Here is an 18280-nt window from a genome sequence, read left to right as displayed (position 1 = left end):
TACCATTGGACTCCCCAAAGGATCTACACAGAGCAAGACCACAGAGGCATCCCAGACAGCATGGGAAGAAGTCATGGAGACATTGACTCATAAGCTATCCTAGCTGGGAGGGCCCATAGAGATCACCTCATCCAATCTCTCTCTCTCTTTTTTTGATTGATGATGAAAACCAAAGCTAAGAGAGGAGAAATGATTCTTCCTGAGGCCATATTGAGAAAAGACAGGAGAAAAGAGATTCATGCATTACGCAGGAAGTTATACTAGATAACATCAAAGATCCCCTCCAAATTTGACATTCTTAGCAAGAGGCAACAGGATGCAATGGAAAGAACACTAGACTCAGTAGTTGTGGAGACTGCCAGTCATGATGGGAAATCAGTACCTCTAGAAGCAGCCTATTCAACTTCCTGATGTCTCTAATGATTAGAAAATTCTTATACTGAGTCCAAATCAGCCACCCTCCAGGCTCTGTTACTAATTCTTTCTCCTGCAGCCAAGAAGGATGATATAATGTTTCAATTTAAAGTATATTGATTAAGTGCCTACTATGTGCAAGGCCTCCTACTAGGTGCTAGAGAAATAAAGCCTCAAACAAACTTCCTCAGGGAGTTTATATTAACACAAGTTTAATTCTCCTTCTATAGGAAGCTCTTCAAAGATTTGAAGAGTAGTGTGTCCTCTCTATCTCTCCCCCTCCCCAATTAAATCACAGGAGTGGGAAGAGATCTCAGCATTCAACTAGTCTAACCCATCCAGGAAGAAATCCCTACCCTAATATATCCACCCAGTGATGGTCCAACTTCAGCTTGAAAGGGGAATCCATTTCCTCTCTAGGCAGCCCACCCTACTTTTGGACACGTCTATCTATTGTGATCCCCGCCCCCCCTGCCACTGAGTCTTCATTTGCCTCTGTAAAACTTCCACCTATTGCTCCTGGTTATATACTCTGGGGCAAAATAGACTAATCCTGTTCCTTTCTCCCCACAACAACCCTGCCAGTACTTAACCACAGCTACGATTTCTCCTCCTGAAGCCTCTCTTCTCCAGGCTCAGCATCCTTATCTCCTTCAACCAATCCTGATACAGCATGGTTCTGAGCATTCTCCTTATCCTCATTGCCCTCTTCTAGAGGGACTCCAGATGCCCATGTATCAGATAGCCTTTCCTCAGTCCTCAGCATCTCCCTGCTCTTCCTGTGATGTGAGGCTTCTGTCTCTTGCTTCCTCTGCTATCTTCACATGTAGGTTATTGAGCTGGCTGAAGGAAGGACAGAAGTGAACACTGGGGGCCTTGTCCTTGGAGACACCCACAGGAGACAGGGGGCATGTAGTCACATAAAGATAAAGATGAGAGTAATCAAACATAGCCCAAATTGTACACAGATCGAGGGAAGAGATTTAACCTAAGATAGAGCTCTTTCTCAGAGAGGACATGGTTAAACCGGGACTGACCAAGCCTGCTACTTATTATTTTTTTAATTTAAAATTTTTTAATGAACATAAACCTATTTTCACTTTCTCCTCCCCACACTGGAAAATAAAAACCCAAGCCCTTATAACAAATAAAGTGTTCAACTGATGAGGACCATCTGCTCTTCTTCCCTAAAGAGAATATCTAAAATAACAGGCTTGCTATATAGCCAGAGGAAAGTCAGCTACACACAAAGAAGAACTTCCCAGTTGTAATGGGGGTAGACTAGGAGAATGGGCTCTCAATTCAGGTGCAGGAGAGCCTTCCTTTTTGTCCTAATTTTGCTTCTGCCAGACTCTAAAGGTATGCCTCCAGCTGCAAAATAGAGTCATTACAGGGTGGCATTCCTATCAGATCCAAGAGCCAAGATTAATGGTGTCTGGTCCTGAATCATAGTCTTTGGGGGCTGGAAAAGACCTTGAGGGATCATCACGGTCAACCCCCTGCCTCTGGGCACAGCCTCCAATCTCTTTCATTTGTGAAACTCTTTGGGAACGACATTTCCCAACTCAGGAGTTTATAACCTGGGGTCCGTAGACATCCAAGGTGCTCATGAATAGATTTCAGGGGAAAGGGGCTAAATGACCCCTTTCTTTTCTTTTTTTATTTTTTGGTAAGGCAATTGGGGTTAAGTGACTTGCCCAGGGTTACACAGCTAGTAAGTGTCAAGTGTCTGAGGTCAGGTTTGAACTCAGGTCCTCCTGAATCCAGGGCCGGTGCTCTATCCCCTGTGCCACCTGGCTGCCCCCGACCCCTTTATTTTCACTAATGTCTAATTGAAATTTAGCATTTCCTTCAATTGTTAAATAAAAATATTTGAGGAGGGGTCCAAGGCTATACCAGACTGCTAGAAGTGTCTAGGATACAAACAAGATTAAGAATCCCTACCCTAACCTGTCTCTAGAGATGTCACACAAGCCATCTTTACTTAGGACAACCTCTCCTTTCAACTTTACCATTTCTCTCCTCCTGCTGATTTTCTTCTGTGTCCTTTCTAGCTATTTTCCATTCCTCTGCCTCAGGTAGATATGACGTCTTTGACCAGTTATCCTAGGAATGTCTTTTTAAAAAATTTTCTCTGTCACATTTTCCCTTTCAGACTCTGAGTTCTTCAAGTAAGGGCCCATATAACTTCCTTCCCTTAGTTCATCCCTTAGCAACCAGCACAGGAACCATGCAGAGAGTAGGAAGGGAAGAATTTTGGTCAGTACATGGAGTCAGTGAAGGTAAGAAAGTCATATCCCCATATGATTCCCGATACTACTCATGCCACTTCTGACCCAGAAATGGCCCCAACATCAACCCAACCCACAGCCCCAAACCACTGAGGGGGCGAGACAAACTGGGAGCCTACTTTAGAGATCCAGGAGTTGATAACCCCAGTAATTGGAGGGCAGCATGAATAGATAGTCCCAAATTATTATAATGCAGCACGTAAGCAAAGCAATTTCTGTGTTCTGGGTCATTTTATGGGGGATTCATCAGAGTCCGGGGCGGAAGAGACAAAAATCTGTGAGGCGACGTGACAGATAATTTACAAAATGGAGAACCAAAGAGGTAATTTACAAAGTGGTCCAGGGTGACCTGAAAGCTATTCTGACCCATAAATTAAGCTGACTGCATTGTCTCCTATCCCAACTGTCCAGGCTATATAAGAGGAGAGGCTTTTGAGGTAGCTCAGCTGAGCTGCACCTCTTGGTCCCACGTCTCTGTCTCCTTGTATCACATCTGCTGCCATCTTTGCCTGATTAATATGAGTCGCCAGTTCAATCACTACCCCAGTGGGGACCGCATTGGCTTCAGTGGCTGCTCAGCTGTCATTTCAAGTCGGCTTAGCAGCAGTTCGACCTCCTTCCGAGGTGGGGTGAAGGGAGTAGGGGCAGCGGCTTTTGGCAGCAAGAGTCTTTACAGCCTGTGTGGCAACCGTCGCATTTCTATCAGTGCCACAACAGGGGCATCCCGGACAGGGAGCTATGCCCTTGGGCATGGGGCTGGTTTTGGGGGAGGCAGGGTGAGTGGGTTTGTGGGAACAGTTTTTGGAAACGCCGGGCTGGGGCCTGTGTCCCCATCGCTGTGTCCACCCGGAGGCATCCCCCAGGTGACCATCAATAAAAGCCTCCTAGCTCCACTCAACGTGGAGCTGGATCCTGAGATCCAGAAAGTAAGGACCCAGGAACGCGAACAGATCAAGGCGCTCAACAACAAGTTTGCCTCTTTCATTGACAAGGTGGGTTGACCTGACTTCTCTGTCTTGAAAATTCTTCCTCCTTTCCTTAGGCACAGCTCCATCTTGAATACTGGCAGGTATTTGTGGGTGATTCCGAAAGAGGAGCAGCCTCCATTTCTGCCCTTGGGGAGCTTTCAATCTAATGACTCTAAGATTTAGAATTGTAAGGGACTCTACATTGTCTAGCTCAACTTCCTCATTTTACAGATGAGGAAACTGAGAATGAAAAAAAAAAGAGGGAAGTGACTTATCTGGAGTCAAGTAGCAGAGTTGGAATTTGAGCAAGTCAGTCATTAAACATTCATGAAGCACCTACTATGTGCCAGGCACTGTGCTAAGTCCTGGGGATACAAAGAAGGTAAAAGATGGCTCTTGAGGAGCTCACAGTCTAATGAGCATCGACATACAAATAACTATGCACAAACTATATAAGTGATAAATTGGAGATAAGCAATGGAATCCAGTGATTCTCCAACTTTTTGGTCTCAGGACCCCCTTTACACTCCTAAAAATTGTTGAAACTTCTCCCCTGCCCCATGCACAAAGAGCTTTTGGTTATGGGAGTTATATCTACCAACATTTGCATGAAAAGTTTTAACCTCACAGACCCCTTTAAAGGGTTTCAAGACTTCTAGGGGTCCTTGGACCACACCTTGAGAACTGTTACTTTAAATTATATCCAATGTTCATATGGAAATGTTTTACATGATTGCACATGTATAACACATACTTGATTGCTTCCCATCTTGGGGAGGGGGGAAGAACAGGAGGGAGCAAGGGAGGGATAGAATTTGGAATTCAAAACTTGAAAAAAATTTAAAAAATCATTTTAACATGTAATTGGGGGAAATAAAGTCTATTAAATATCTGGGGGAAAAACAAGTTCAGTGAAAAAAAATGATGTCCAATGTATCCAGGGTACCTAAAGACACACAAAAATAGAGATAGGAGTAGCCATACTTAACTCTAGAAATAAAAAAAAAATGGGAGAATGGAGAGGAATGTGGGGGGGGGGACATTGACACATTTCTAGGTCTGAGTGAATTGTGAGTTGTGAGTGAATTAATTCAAGGAAGGCTTCCTAGTGAAGGGAAGGGAGGAGGGGAGTATGGTGCATGGTTACTTTGGATTGGAAGGCAAGCCAAGTAAGGGAAACTGGCCCATTTGAAGTCTCAAAAGCAGGAGAGAGGAATTTTGGGAAGGGAAGAGAGGGCAGATTTTTCTCACTGGAGCCTGAATTGTAGAGTCATAGAAAAATTGGGGAATGAAATAGGAAAATAGTGGAAAGTAGAGTTAATGTAACTGGAGAAAGGACTATGGAGCCAGAGTAAAGGCTGAGAAAATAGCCCATGTAATTAATCTTGCTGAGGGCAGTGACTGGATTTTTCTATCCTCCTTACATTTAAAAACAATTTCTTTAAAGCAACATTATTTTCGATTAATAAGTATTTATTTTTTCTTTTCCACCTCTGTCCTCCTCCCCACTGAGAAAGAAAGACAAGACCACAGTAACCAATATACACAAGTTCTGAAATTCGACATATCCAAAGCCATTTGGCTAATTCTGCATCTTGAGTCTATCATCTCTGTCAGGAAGTGGGTAACATGCTTCCCTACCACCTCCATAAAGAGGGAAGTCATTCAACTTCTGAATCCCATTCCCCTATTTCCTCTAGGCTTACTGCCCAATTTCTTTTGGCTGGAATATAGTCTCACTCTGTTCTTATGTGAGTTAGGCTGCTTTGGGTTTTTTATGGCATTATTTGGGAGTGAGTGGAGGGGTTTATTGGGAGCTTGTGGGAGTCACAGCCTCTCCTCCGCCATCTTGGCTCCGCCCCCCCCATGCCCAATTTAGTTTGGATCCATTTTTTTTCTCCTTGATGATGACCTCAACAGCCATAGTTAGTTAGCAATGGTCATGATCTTCACCACTTGACTCTGATTTCTAGCCTTCCTTCCTAACCTAGAAGATGTGAAAGAATTATAGTATCACTACAATATTCTCAGACCTAGAAAGTACCTCAGAAGTTACTTGGAGTTCTAACTGTCAAATGCATGGGGTTCTAGGTGCGTTTTCTGGAGCAGCAAAACCAGGTGCTGGAGACCAAGTGGAATCTTCTGCAGCAGCTGGACCTGAGCAATTGCAAAAGGAATCTAGAGCCCATTTATGAAGGCTTCATCAGCAAACTTCGGAGGCAGCAGGAGACACTGTGTGGCGATAGGGTTAGATTGGACTCTGAGCTCAGGAACATGCAGGATTTGGTGGAGGAATTCAAGAAGAGGTAAGAATAGCAAGTGTACATAATTGATGTGCAGGTTCGTGTACAATCATCTTTCCAAAAATTCTACTATGTTATGGAAATGCTTGCTTTATTTCATAAATTTAAAATGAAATAAAAATTTAAAAAAGAAGAGGTAAACAGAGAAAGAGGCAGGTATGGATTTTATTTGTGGAAAATAAAAATTTCAGCTCTTCCCCACATTTAAAGATTTCACGCTAATAATATTAATCCTTTGTTGGCACTGACATCATCTCTTCCCTTCCTTTCTCCAGTTGCTCCAGGCCTTCAGAGAATGTGTGAAAAAGATAGACTAAAAGGGAAGGGGAGAGAGGAAGGGAGGGAGAGAGACACACAGACACACACAGCCAGAGAGAGAGAGAGAGAGAGAGAGAGAGAGAGAGAGAGAGCGCAGTTGTCAGGCCATTATTTTTCTTTCCTTTTTTGACCATTACTTTTCATTGGTCTGAGAAATGATATTGTTCATTCTTAGAACAAAGGTGATGGTAGAGCAGGTCTGGATTTAGAACCTGTATGATTTTTTGGTTCCTTGTACAATATGATTTTGGGGGGATAGTTTCATTATGTGCTTCCCTATGATTTCTGCATCAAGACCAGAATTTCACATTTTGGATATGAGAGTCCCTCATCAAAACCAGGAAGACAGACTCAAATTGTGCTTCTGACACCTGAGTTATGTGACTAGCCCTGGGTAAGTCACTTAACCTATGCAACTCTCAGACTAAACTGCAGACCAATCTGCATCGGCAGAGGAATTCTCAAATTCAATCCATACTATTCACTTGTTTGTATTTTTGGTTGTGGAGAATTGAGAGGTGTCTTAATTTGGGAGTGGGCTGTTTCTCCCAACAAGCTGAACCTATAATCAGTGAAGACCAATTTGGGGTATGCCATGCCCCTAGGCATAGCTTTGAAGGCGCAGGACTTCTGGGAATTAGAGACTTCTGAGATTATGAGCAATGAAAAGATAACCTCCTCCATTCAGTGCCCCTTCATCCTTTCTCATGAGTGATTTCTAAGTGCACAGATGGCCCCCCCCGAAACTGGACATAGAAACAAAGGGAGGAAGGAGACTTGTTCCTTCAATTTAAGGAGCCGAAGTCTTATGTTTTGTATGGTTGATTTTGCTGGGGGAGTTGGGGATATGGGGCACATACAAAAGACTGAAAATTGATTAGAAACAATATATAAAGCTGTCCAAAGAAATAGAACATAAGTCGATCACCCCAATGGGGAGGGGATGTGGAGGAAAGAAGGCAATTAGAATCAAGTGTAGTTTTGTGACAGGGCATATTTTAGTAATTCAGACTATTTATTGGAAGGACGAATATTGAAGCTTAAGCTTAAATACTTTGGCCACATAATGAGAAGGCAGGACTTATTGGAAAAGCCCCTGATGTCGGGAAAGATAGAAGGCAAGAGGAGAAGGTCATGGCAAAGGATGAGATGGATAGTGTTATGGAAACAATGAACATGAATTTGGAAAGATTTCGAGAGATAGAGAAGGATAGAAGAGCCAGGCATACTATGGTTCATAGGGTCATGAAGAGTCAGACACGACTGAATAAATGAACAAAAACAACAGATATTTTAGTAGAAAGTTCTGCACTTTGAAGTCAAGAGAGACCTGGATTTGAGTGTCAGCTATTCCACTTACTAGTTGTGACCTTGGGCAAGTCACTTTATTTCTCTAAGCCTCAGTTTCCTCATCTATAAATTGGGGATGATTATACCTGCATACTTCAGAGGGCTGGCATGTAATTATTAAGTGACATATAGTGGGGTAAAGAATTTTGTAGCCTATTAACTACTATTTAAATATAGTCATTATTTTGAACAAAATTAAAAAAGATGAGAGGAACTTTCATTGATGAAGAATATACATGAGGTGGAGCCTCCTTTATCCTCACTGGACGTGAACCCCAGTATTGTTTAATTGTAGAGCCTCCCTGCCTGCCTAGTGTCTTTTCATTGTCTTAATGACTCTCATTTGCAGTCTCTTGTCTTTCTTCCCATGTAGGTATGAGGTGGAGATTAATAAACGAACAGCTGCTGAGAATGAGTTTGTGGTGCTCAAGAAGGTGAGACAGTAACCTATGTGGGGGGGCAGAAGCGAAACAAAGTGAGAGTAGTCCTGGGGGAGGGGGGGAGGCAATGGCTTACTGACCAGCAACCTCTTCACTCCAGGCAAACAGTAAAATTCAGTGGTTTTGTGGGAATGGTAGCAAGCACTAATGGAGCGCCTTGAGGTTTGTGAAGCTCTTTGCCTACATTGTTTCACTTGATCCTTGCGACAACTTTGGGAAGTGAGTGCTATCAATATACCCATTTTACAAAAGAGGAAATAGGTCTAGAGAGTTTAAGTCACTTGCCCAGGGTCACACAATTAGTGAGCCGCTGAGGAAGGATCTGGGTCATTTTGTCCCTTGGACCATGCTTGACATTTTGGTCAAGTATTTAAGTCTCTTACTCTCAAGTGTTTTGTCTTGAGTTAATTGTCTTGAATTAAATCAAGAGGCATTCATTAATTATGCGTCAGACTCCATGCTAAATTCTGGTAATACAAATACAGGCAGAAAGATAATCCCTGCCCTCAAAGTGCTTACATTCTAATTGGGGGTTGGGGGAGGGGAAGACAGAATATAAAAAGGAGCTGGAAAGAAGAGATGAAGTTGCTGGGGGACATTGTAGGGAAAGTCTGGGAGAGACAGGAGTACAGTCTGGAGAGGAAAGAAGACATAGCTGACCTGGGCACCCTCCTTAAAATGGAGGTTCTGGGAGGAAGCAGCCAATCGGAAGGAGGTCAGTGACATCGAGAATACTTCCAATGTTGGAGCAGCTATGTGGTGCGGTGGATAAAGCACCAGCCCTGGATTCAGGAGGACCTGAGTTTAAATCCAGCCTCAGATCCTTGACACTTTACTAGCTGTGTGACCCTGGGAAAGTCACTTAACCCTCATTGTCCCCCACACAAAAAATTAAAATTAAATAAAAAAAAAGAGAATACTTCGAATGTGTGAAATCCAGGACTGGAGTGATCATCCAGGGCACAGAGATTTCTATAATGTGGTGGAGAAAGCTGAGAGTCAGGAATGTGTCCTGGAAAGGAATAAATTCTTGACATGTTGTTTGGAAGAAATCAAGATAAAAATCTATTGGTTTAAAATTCACATGGTTGATTGACCATATACACTGGGTATACCTGGATCTCATGTAGGTTTGTGGTCCTCTGAGTTCCTGGGTCCTTTTCCCATGAAGTATGGGGAAAGTATGGACAAAGTATAGAGATATCCTGTTGGCAGAAGTGCTAAATTTGGAAGATAGACATTGCCATGTGATGTTGAAGTTGTGGCTTCAGCAGGACACCTTCCCTGCATCTTGGGCAGTAGGAGTGAGGATTGGGGATTGAACATGAAGGAAGAGATTACACCTCCTTTGGTTATTGTTTCTACAGGATGTGGATGCAGCCTATATGAACAAAATAGAGCTCCAGGCCAAGGTGGATGCAATAACTGATGAGATCAAATTCCTTAAGTGCCTATATGAAGGGGTAAGCATCATCTCCCACCCTCGTCCTCACACAAGTAAAACATGCAGACCAGTGACTCCACAAATGCTACCTGTCTCCTTGTCCAAGATCTAGAGAACTGGTGTTGGGTGATGTGGCCAGAAAGCAGAAGCCAAAATAGTAAGAGTTGGTTGAAAGGAGTGGTAAGTTAGTAGGAGTAAGGAGGAAGATGGGCCGGCAAGTGTAGCTACTTATTTGCAAGGCTTTTGTAAAGGAAGACAATTCTTCTAAACAGTGGAAATATTAAGAATACTCCCAGATATACTGGAGAGAGAATGGAATGGGGCTAGGAACAGTCAAAAGTGAATAACACATAAGCTTTCTAGACTTCGGGGACTATTAGTTTGAGATGGTTATACAAACCCAAACAGACATGTGTGCAGGGCATTTTTCAACAGAGTGTTGAAAAACTAGAGCTGAAAGGGACTTTGGAAATCATTTAAATTAAAAGAGAAGATTTTAAAAGACATTCATTAAGGCCTTACTATGTGCCTGGTACTGTGTTCAGGACTGGGGATATAAAGAGAAATAAAAATAATCCCTGTCCTCAGTGCAGTTTTACAGATGAGGAAATTGGATTTATAAGAAATAAAATGACTTTTAATCACAGCTAATAAGCGGTAGAGATGACGCTAAAACTCAGGTCTTCTGACTCTCCGTCAACTGCTGTACCTTTTTTTTTTTTTTTTGGTGAGGCAATTGGGGTTAAGTGACTTGCTCAGCCAGGGTCACCTAGATAGTAAGTGTCAAGTGTCTGAGGTGCGATTTGAACTCAGGTCCTCCTGACTCCAGGGTCGGTGCTTTATCTATTTCGCCACCTTGCTGCCCCAACTGCTGTACCTTTTGCACCACTCTTGGATCATTAAAGCAAGACCTAGGGATGTTACTGGACTGGCTCTCAAGAGCTGATTGTTAAATTTTTGGTGTGAAAACTCAGAACAGGCAAAGGCTTACAACTCTGGGCTTGATGGATTGCTTTGTGGATTGTCTAGACTTAAGTGACAGAGATGTTAATGATGCAGATTAAACTTAAAAGTGTATTGTAAGTACATTTCTTTTTCTGGAGAGCTGATTATTGAGCATTTCCTAGCACATTCTTAGTATTCACTTCATTCAAGAAATAGAGGGCCCTATGGATACATAAGAGGCTATTTAGGAAAAGAGAGATACTCTTAAATTCACTGTTGCCTTTCCGTTGCCTAGGAAATTGCCCAGCTCCAGTCCCACATCAGTGACACATCTGTCATCCTCTCCATGGACAATAATCGAGACCTGGACCTGGACAGCATCATTGATGAGATCAAAAACCAGTATGAGGAGACCACCATGAGAAGCAAGACTGAGGCCGAGGCCCTCTACCAGAGCAAGGTGGGGGGTTGTAAGGATTTTCTCAGCAATTATCTCACTGGATCCTTAAAATGACCCTGTGAGATAGGTGTTATCCCCATTTAATAAATGGGGAAATTGAGAGTAAGAGGGAAGGATTGCCCAAATTGGTTACATAGCTAGTGCATGGCAAAGCTAGGACTCAGATCTAGGTCTTGTCACTTGAAGTCCATTGTTGTTGTTCGTTTTTTGTTTGTTTGTTTGTTTTTGCGGGGCAATGAAGGTTAAGTGACTTGCCCAGGTCACACAGCTAGTGTCAAGTGTCTGAGGCTGGATTTGAACTCAGGTCCTCTTGAATCCAAGGCCAGTGCTTTATCCACTGAACCACCTAGCTGCCCCCAAAGTCCATTGTTCTTTCCACTACACTGATGTTGGAGATGGGCCAACCTGGTAGTCCTATTAGAAAATGTTTTTCTCATGCTTGGCTCGAATGGAATTCTTGGATAGGTTTAGACTTGTAGCACTAGGATTAGGCCCTCTACCCCTACTTAGTACCTGTACTCCAGGCTCCTGACACTTCTTTGTCTTATGTTTCTCATCACTTTGGAGCAATTTTCCAAGTTCTTGGGGCTGTGAAAGGGAGAGAAAAGGGAAGTGAAATTCCACCAAAGTTCTCCTCATGCATTTTTTCTCTCTTAGAAGCAAATAGTATAAATTTAGTAAATATTCTTTGACTGTGATTATGAATGATGAAGTCTGGGAGTCGGAGGAGAAAACAAGGATTTTACTGCTTAGGGTCATTCATGGATCCATTCAACATATATGTATTAGTGGATAAAGAGATGGTGACTTAAAAAAAAAGAGATGGTGACTTGAGGTCTTTTCTACTTCAACAATATGAGTATGGGTATGGACAAAGGAAGCTATGTATAAACATCTTGTTTATTTAAGCCAATTAAATATCCCTACTGGAAAAAAAAAGAGCCATTCTGATCCCATTTGGGTTTTTTTTTTTGATAATTCCCTGATTTTCTAATTCTTTTTGTGTGTTATTTTGATAAGGAAGGAAGAACAGTTGAGTTGTGAGAAGAAAGATGGCAGTTACTCTGCTGCTAATAACGGTAACATGGTTAGATCCCTTTAGGTAGCATATAAAAGCATGCAGAGCCCAGGGCTACTATTCCTAAACTGACTTACAAAGATTGTGACAATAGAACTGAGCATGTTGGAAGGAGGGAGAGTAAGAGAGCCAGGTGAGATTTTTTTTTTAGGCAGAAGACTGTGGCTCTGAGGAGTCTGGCTATGTGGGTGTCTTTCCCTGTGTTCTTGTGTTTGTGCTTCCCTATGTTGCGTGTATCTCTGGGTAAAGTCTTGATTGGACTAGGCTGTAAGCTGCCTGAGTTCTTTTGCACAGTGAACACCAAAGAGTGAAAAATGATGACCCTTTGCCAAGGTCAATGAGAGCTATGCTTGTGACAATACTCCATGGTCTCTCATTATTCTTTTGGACATATCTGGTCACAGACCTTTACAATTACTGTCCTTGAGACTTCAATACTATGTTTGTGTCAAAATTGTATGAGCATGTGAGAACAAACTGTCTGGTTTAATCAGTTAACCTGCTATAAATAAACCCTCAACCTCATCCCTCTTCCTTGCCCTTGCTGTTCATCCTCAGATCCAGGAACTACAAGTCACAGCTGGCCGGCACGGTGATGACCTCAAACTTACCAAGGCTGAGATCTCGGAACTCAATCGACTGATCCAGAGACTTCGTTCAGAGATTGGGAGTGTGAAGAAACAGGTGAGTTATGTTGATAACTCAATCAGTGAGTATCTGTTGAGTATCTATTATGTGCTCAGCATAATCCAAGATGTTGTGGAGGATACACTGCCCCTGCCTTTGAGAATGCAGTCTAGTTGGAGAGACTATGTGATGACTAATTTAAGAAGGTATATAATTAACTGCTAAACCATATGGTGCGATAAATGTTGTAGGAGGAGGGAGATCAAAAGGTCACATAGCACAGTCTTAGAAGACTTCATGGCAAATGAAGTACTTGAATTGAGCCTTAAAGAATTGAAAAGTTTTCCAGGCAAGTGGAACAATATGAGCAAAAAGCACGAACACATGAAAGGTAAGGAGGTGGATCTGATTGGATAAATAATGTATGTTGGAGAGTACTAAGAGATAAGATTAAATCAGTAGCGTGGGAGGTAGGGTTGGACTAGACAGTCTCTGGGATCCTTTCCAGATGTTCATCTATGATCCTGTGCTATGTCATGGGCTGTCGTGGGGGTCACCCTGCCCTTTGCTTTCTGGTGTCCTGGGATCATATTTGCATATCTTTATGAATTTAGAGGACTGAGCTTGCTACTCCACTTGGACGCTTGTTTAACCCTTCCTTGTCTGGAAGCAGCAGACCAAACCATGAGCCTGTAGAAATAGTTTCTGCCAACTGCTCTTCAGACCCCATATCCCTTGCCCCATTCCACCCCAGCTCTCAGCTCTTCTCCCCTCCCAACTCTTACCTCAATTGAACTGCCTATTCTTTCAGCTTCTGAAGAGCAAGTAGAAACAAAATAATCAAGGAAAGAAGGCTGGGACTAAATATTAACCAAGTAGATAATCCCTACATGGAAAATGAAGAGCTAAACAGTGTTTTTTCAAGACTCAAGAATTGTATAGGTGTGCAAAATGCACAAAACCCTTGAAGCAACCATGAACACTAGACTATGATGTTTAATTGATTTGCATGATAGGGAAAGGGATATCAAGCAGAAATGGATTTTTTCGTGGTCAAAATGACATATTCAGAAGACGTGAGAAAATCATTTTGCCATGTTCCCATAGCAATGCCTCCTCCCCATCCTCAGGTTCTTCTGAGTCTATTTGCATAAATATAGGTTTAGACAAATCTGGCATGAAAGCAGAGGTATTGACTATGAAGATCTCAAAGTATTTAATATTGGTCCTCATGGCATCTAAAAAAATGAGAAACTGAACTGGAATTCAGTTAAATTCGACTAGCACTTATTAAGTGCCTATTATAAACATACTGTGTTTTGCTAATATGAAAATAAAAACAAAAGTCTTTGTCCTCAAGAACCTTAGATTCTATTGCAAGGAGGGGCTAAACAACATTTAAATATAAAATATACCAACTAAGTCCTTTGGGGAGGGTACGGATGTAATGTGAAGGGTGTTTTCTAACAACATAATGACCACAGAAGCTGGACCCCTTCTGGGCTGATGCTTAGATTATTGGATCAGGTAGGTTTGGGGTTGAGGTGAATGGGTATGAGAGAAGGGGGAGTGATGGTCAGGGAAGGGAGCTTCAGCCTAGCTTTCCTATGACTCAGAAACACAGGAATTAGGAGTGGAGGCTGTCAACGTCCTTCATATGACAATAGTCATGTTAATGTCATTAACAATTCCCTAGCAAGAGGTAGAAGATGGGGGTTTGGGGGTATCAGGGAAAGGGGCAATATTACACAGTAGCAGGGCATATGGCTAGTCTCTGGTCCTGAGTTAAAGCAGGTGATGGAGTCCTTAGGACTGAAAGGGTTATAGAGGGATAAAGAATGTACGAAGTTCTCATTTTCCATGCCTTAGCCAAGTTGATTTCAACCTAGGGTTCACTCCAGTGTTGAGCAGATCATTTCCCCCAAGGTGGGGGAATCCACAGCTCAGATGTGTATGACCTTGATCAAGTCTCTTAACTTCCCTAAACCTGTTTCCTCATTGGTAAAAATGAGACTGCTGGACCATATGACTTCTAAGGTATCTTTCAATTCCAAATCTATGATCCTGTAACATCAAGACTTTCTCTGTAGTCTAAAATACTTGAGCATTTGTGTTCTTCACCCCACAGTGCACCAATTTGGAGACAGCCATCGCAGATGCTGAGCAGCGGGGTGACTGTTCTCTGAAAGATGCCAGGGCCAAGCTGGATGAGTTGGAGGGTGCCTTACACTGTGGCAAGGAGGAGCTGGCCCGCCTGTTGCGGGACTACCAGGAGCTGATGAGCGTCAAGCTGGCCCTGGACATGGAGATTGCCACCTACAGAAAGCTACTGGAAGGCGAGGAGTGCAGGTGAGGAGAGGGGGACAGTAGCATCTCTTATGTACAAGCTAGCTATTGGTCAGGTTCTACATCAAGACAATAAAACCAAATAACTAACTCAGCAAATCTTTTAAAGGACCTATGATGTGCAAAGTACCAGACTAAGCACTAGGTATGCAAAGATAAAAATGAAATAAGTCTTGCCCTCAAGGAACTTACATTCTATAGGAAACAATGTGTGCACATATAAGTGTATAGGAAGTATAACTGCACAGAGGAGAGGAACTAGTACCTGGGGGATCAGGAAGGGCCTCATGCAGGAAGGGGTATTTGAGCTGAGCTTTGAAGGAAACTAGGCATTCTAAGAGGCAGAGGGGAGGAGGGAGGGCATTTTAGGCATAAGGGACAGCTTAGATTAAGGCTCAGAGAAAGGAGATGAAATGTATGTGATGAACAGCAAGAAGGATGGTTTGATTGGGAAAAATATATAAGTCTGGAAAGGTAGGTTGGAGCATCTATTATGTGTCAATCAATCAACCAATAATTATTTAATTGCCTACTATGTACCAGGTCCTGGGAATACAAAAAAGAGGCACAAAACAGTCCTTGGCTTTAAGGATCTCACATTCTATCAGGGAAAACAGATAAATAAATGTAAAATACAGAAAAATGAAATACAAAGAAATTTTGGGGTGGGAGGTATAGGGAATGGCCTTTTATACAAGGTAGCACTCAAACTGAGACTTGAATGGAGCTTAGAGTCAGAATGAGTTGAATATTATTGCTTGAAAGCGCTTCAGAAGTCATCTAGTTCTCATTTTACAGATAGGGAAACTGAGGCAATCAAGTGACTTGTCAAATGTCATCTAATTAGTAAGTGGTAGAGAGTCAGACCTAGGACTCAGGTATCTTAATTCCATCTTCAGAGTTCTACCCACTACAACACACTGATGCAGTTCTCCAAGAATGGTGAAGAGAGATGGGGTGAGGTGGGAGCTGGAAGGGACCCACAAAGATCATCCATCTAACCTTTTTCATTTTACCAAGGAACAGATGGAGACTTAGAGAACTTACTTGACTCACCCAGGCTCCCACACAGACCTGAGCAGTAGAGTTGGGAATCTGAACCCAGGTCCCCTGAACTCCAAGACCAATGCTCTTTTCCACTGTCCCATACTGATCCCTAATGCCACAGTACGTCCCCCTATGGAGAACATTGGGAGGTAGGGAAATGGCAGCTGAGGATTTAACGTGATTGGGGAATAGTTTGCAAACTGTCTTAGCATTCCCTCCTGGCAACTGGGTGATTGAGAGTAAAGTGCATTGGGCTAGGTCGAATAATTGGCATTGGTCACTCTATTGATTGTGTTTTACCCTATGCAGGATGTCTGGAGAATATCCCAATTCCGTGAGCATCTGTGAGTATATGCGCACCCCAGCCTTCTTCTTGGTCAACTCTCCTTTACTCAGGATGGGGGCCGGTCATTCCCGGGGTGGCTCGGGGATCAGGACTCTTGGAGTAGAGGGAGAGGCAGAAGCACAAGCAGCAGGGCAGACCATCTCTGGGTTGGGGGCAATCAAGGCAGAACAATGGAAGGGAGAATTCTAAAACACCAGAATCACCGAATCTCAGAGCTGGGAGGGACCTCAGAGGGCTCTAGGGGAAGCCCTGCCCAAACAAGAATCCCCTCCAGGAGAAGGGCTCCTCCAGCCTTTGGTGGAAGGTTTCAGGTGGACTACACATTGTCAGAGCTGGAAGGGGCCTTTAGAGAAAGGCTGGTGAGGACTGCCCTCTCATTTGGGGGAATAGGAAACATAGGAACAGAGAGGGGAAGCAAATTCTCCAAGGCCACACAGTGAATGGCAGGGCCATGGGAAAGAAGGACATAGGCCTCCAGACTCACAGTCCAGGGGTCCCCTGCTATATAGTTTTCCTCCTCCTCCTTCCTCCTTTCCTCTTTCCCTCCCTTCCTGCCTTCTATCCTCCCTTTCTCCTTCCCTCCCTCATTTTCTTCCTCCCTCCTTTCCTTCCTTCCCTCCTTCCTTCCTTCTTTCCTTTCTTCTTTCTTCCTTCTTCCCCTCCTTCCTTTCTTTTTCTTCTTTCCCTCCTTTCCTTTCTTGCTTTCTTCTTTCCTCCTTCCTTTCTTCTTTCTTCCCTCTTTCTTTCCTTCATGTTCTCTAGATCCTTTTTTACTTTTAAAATTCTGAACTTAAACAAAATTACATATTTTCATGTTCCAATGAATAGAATGAGTGGTACATGAAACTATGAATCTCCTTGATAAACGGCTTGCTTTTCTTTTTAAGTATATCATAATTTCTATTATATCATAATATGACTTTCAAAGCAGTTCTATTTGTGACTCTAGACCTCTTTCTGTTCTCTTCTGGCATTTCAAAAACATTCAGTCACCTTTTCTTTCTTTCCTTTTAAAAAAAACAACAAACTACTCATAGCATCCCTTTCCTTCCTCACTCTACTCCATCCCTATCTGAAGAAGAAACCAAACCAAAAAGGCTTTATAAATATACATAGTTCAGCAAATAAAATTCCCACATTGGGCATATCTGGAAAACTGTCATATTCTGCTTCCTGAATCCATCACTAGTGGGTCAGGAGATGAGTAGCATATTTCATCCTGCATCCTTTGGAATTGCGGTTGGTCATTGCATCCATCAGAGTTCTTTACAACACTGTTGCTATCATGTACACTGCTCCCCTGGTTCTGCCACCTTTGCCCTGCATCAGTTTGATGTGTGTATTATTTCACAGCGGTCATCAGCAGTACCAACACCGGACCAGGAGGCACCGGCTTCAGTGTGGGCTTTGGAACCTCTAGCACTTACAGCTATAAGCCGGGAGCTGCTGACATCAAAACCAAAGGCAGCTGCGGAAGTGACTACAAGGAGCCAATCACCAAAGGCGGCAGCCCTCCAGCCAAAAAGGGCTCCAGATAGAAGCTGGACAGCCTGCTCCTCCTAGTTCAAAATATGTGCAAGGAATCTTTGGGCCCCTGCTGCTACCCAGAACCCCCTGTTCTGCTCCCAAGGCAGGAAGTTCTCTTTGCTCTCAAAAAGCCCGATTGGTCCCCTCTCCTGCCATCCTCAGCATCTTTTGGAAAGGGGACCAAGCCCAGCCTAGCTATGGACTCTGATAACTGCTCCTCTGGGGGAGGAACCTTCACAGGGCAACAGACCCAGTAATGGCTGGCATCTCTATAGAATTGTAATGCTTACAAAGCACTTTACGTGAGTATTTCAGTTGAGCTTTACAACTCCCCTGTGAGGTAGGCATTCTATACTATACTATTATACTGTAGAAT

General features: G+C 43.0%; 1 protein-coding gene across 1 annotated transcript; it reads left to right on the top strand.

Annotated features, from left to right (window-relative positions):
• The first annotated feature begins 3223 nt into the window (after nucleotides 1–3223).
• On the top strand, nucleotides 3224–17915 carry LOC122728289 (keratin, type II cytoskeletal 72-like). The gene is made up of 9 exons (XM_043966715.1): nucleotides 3224–3697; nucleotides 5765–5979; nucleotides 8018–8078; nucleotides 9452–9547; nucleotides 10769–10933; nucleotides 12570–12695; nucleotides 14767–14987; nucleotides 16341–16375; nucleotides 17731–17915. Exons 1-9 carry the CDS (start codon nucleotides 3224–3226, stop codon nucleotides 17913–17915), a joined length of 1578 nt encoding a protein of 525 aa, XP_043822650.1.
• The last annotated feature ends 365 nt before the right edge of the window (nucleotides 17916–18280 follow it).

This window comes from Dromiciops gliroides, chromosome 5, assembly GCF_019393635.1.
Source record: "Dromiciops gliroides isolate mDroGli1 chromosome 5, mDroGli1.pri, whole genome shotgun sequence".
Taxonomy (NCBI): domain Eukaryota; kingdom Metazoa; phylum Chordata; class Mammalia; order Microbiotheria; family Microbiotheriidae; genus Dromiciops; species Dromiciops gliroides.
Note: the sequence above shows the minus strand (reverse complement) of the source record. Positions and strands in the feature narration are given on the sequence as shown.

Coding starts and splice junctions, on each gene's coding strand:
- LOC122728289 (XM_043966715.1), top strand. CDS start 3,224: ATGAGTCGCCAGTTCAATCACTACCCCAGTGGGGACCGCATTGGCTTC. Junction 9,548..10,768: donor TTAAGTGCCTATATGAAGGG/GTAAGCATCATC, acceptor TCCGTTGCCTAG/GAAATTGCCCAGCTCCAGTC. Junction 12,696..14,766: donor TTGGGAGTGTGAAGAAACAG/GTGAGTTATGTT, acceptor TTCACCCCACAG/TGCACCAATTTGGAGACAGC.